This window comes from Carex rostrata, chromosome 7, assembly GCF_964058835.1.
Source record: "Carex rostrata chromosome 7, lpCarRost1.2, whole genome shotgun sequence".
Taxonomy (NCBI): Eukaryota; Viridiplantae; Streptophyta; class Magnoliopsida; order Poales; family Cyperaceae; genus Carex; species Carex rostrata.
In genome coordinates, this window is record NC_135924.1 from 14,425,018 (window position 1) to 14,426,547 (window position 1,530).

At 42.0% G+C, this 1,530-nt stretch overlaps 1 protein-coding gene across 1 annotated transcript; it reads left to right on the top strand.

Moving 5' to 3' along the window:
• The first annotated feature begins 286 nt into the window (after positions 1 to 286).
• LOC144557219 (protein LIGHT-DEPENDENT SHORT HYPOCOTYLS 4-like) lies at positions 287 to 1,290 on the top strand. The gene has a single exon (XM_078305761.1). It carries the CDS (start codon positions 396 to 398, stop codon positions 1,032 to 1,034), a length of 639 nt encoding a protein of 212 aa, XP_078161887.1. The 5' UTR covers positions 287 to 395; the 3' UTR covers positions 1,035 to 1,290.
• The last annotated feature ends 240 nt before the right edge of the window (positions 1,291 to 1,530 follow it).

Sequence of the window (1,530 nt, forward strand, 5' to 3'; positions counted from 1 at the left end):
GATATATTATTTTATTTAGCTAGCTAGCAAATTTTCAGATATTACAGCTTGGTCATTATCGAGAAATTTGGAGGAGGACGGCCGATGGATTTTCATTTTTGGCTGCTTTTTGTTCCGGAAATTAAATAACCATTTTTTTTTGTTTAAATTTGTTTTCCCTTTGAAACTTAGTCATAGAACACAGTTATACAAGAACATATTTTATCGAGCATGAGATCGAGGCTTCTGATTCAAACCCTAGATATCAGAACTAACCATGATTTCCTTCATTTCAGGTACGATATTTTTGATATTCATATACCGGTTATAATATCGACAAGGGGAGATCAAGAATTTAGAAGCACAGCAGCAAAGTACTTGATTCCATCAAAAACTCAAGTTAATCATCAAAATAAATGGACCTGATTCCTAATCCACCCGATAGTCCCCCATCAGAAGGATTCTTCGCCTCCTTCTCCTCCTCCTCTTCCACCTCCTCTGCTGCTGCTGCTGCCACCTCCTCCAACCCTTCCCAGTCTCAATCTCAACACCCCCAATCACCAAGCCGCTATGAATCTCAAAAACGCCGTGACTGGAACACCTTCGGCCAATACCTCCGCAACCATCGGCCCCCACTTGCACTCACTCGCTGCAATGCTGCTCATGTTCTTGAGTTCCTGCGTTACATGGACCAATTTGGGAAGACTAAGGTTCACACTCAGATGTGCCCCTTTTTCGGGCACCCAAACCCGCCTGCCCCATGTCCCTGCCCGTTGAAGCAAGCATGGGGCTCTCTAGATGCCCTCATAGGTCGCCTCCGTGCCGCTTATGAAGAAAATGGTGGGAGGCCAGAGACTAACCCGTTCGGTGCCCGTGCTGTCAGGTTATATCTACGTGAAGTGCGCGAGACACAGGCCAAAGCAAGAGGGATTAGTTATGAGAAGAAGAAGAGAAAGAAACCACCGCAACATGGCGAAGCGGGTCCATCTGGCAGAAGCCCTCCTCCACCACCACCACCTGCTGCTGGTGCAGCCTCCCCGCCTTTCATCACTTAATGCTTCCTGTGCGATGAATTAAATATATTCCTCCTGTTTTGAGAGGTATGCATTTGATTTATTTGTTGCGTTGTGTTGTAGTTTCGTTTCTTGTCAGAGTGCAACTAATGACTGCATCAGTACATGATGGCGGTTGGAGTTACGTTGCAGCTTAATTTAGTACTTGCTATTGATTGGGTTATTTTGTAGATTGGTTTTGCTTTATGTTAGTGGAACTAATGTTTTTGATTCGAACATAAATTGTCCATCTCTGGCATTGTTTTCTTGTTTTTTTATTTGAACATCAAATGTCGTCTCTTGCATTGGTTTCATTTCCATGGCACGGAATGGTGTGAACCAACATTAATCGTAACGTAACAATGTACTAAATAACAATTACCTATGAATAAAGTTTCGTAGGTTGACTAATTCATTCTATCTTTATTAATGAATCAGAATCTTTTAAAAAATTCATCTATTATATATAACTACAATCCAATTGAACAATCAGATATTG

Excerpts from the sequence above, each read along its gene's own strand:
- LOC144557219 (XM_078305761.1), top strand. The coding sequence starts at position 396 with ATGGACCTGATTCCTAATCCACCCGATAGTCCCCCATCAGAAGGATTC.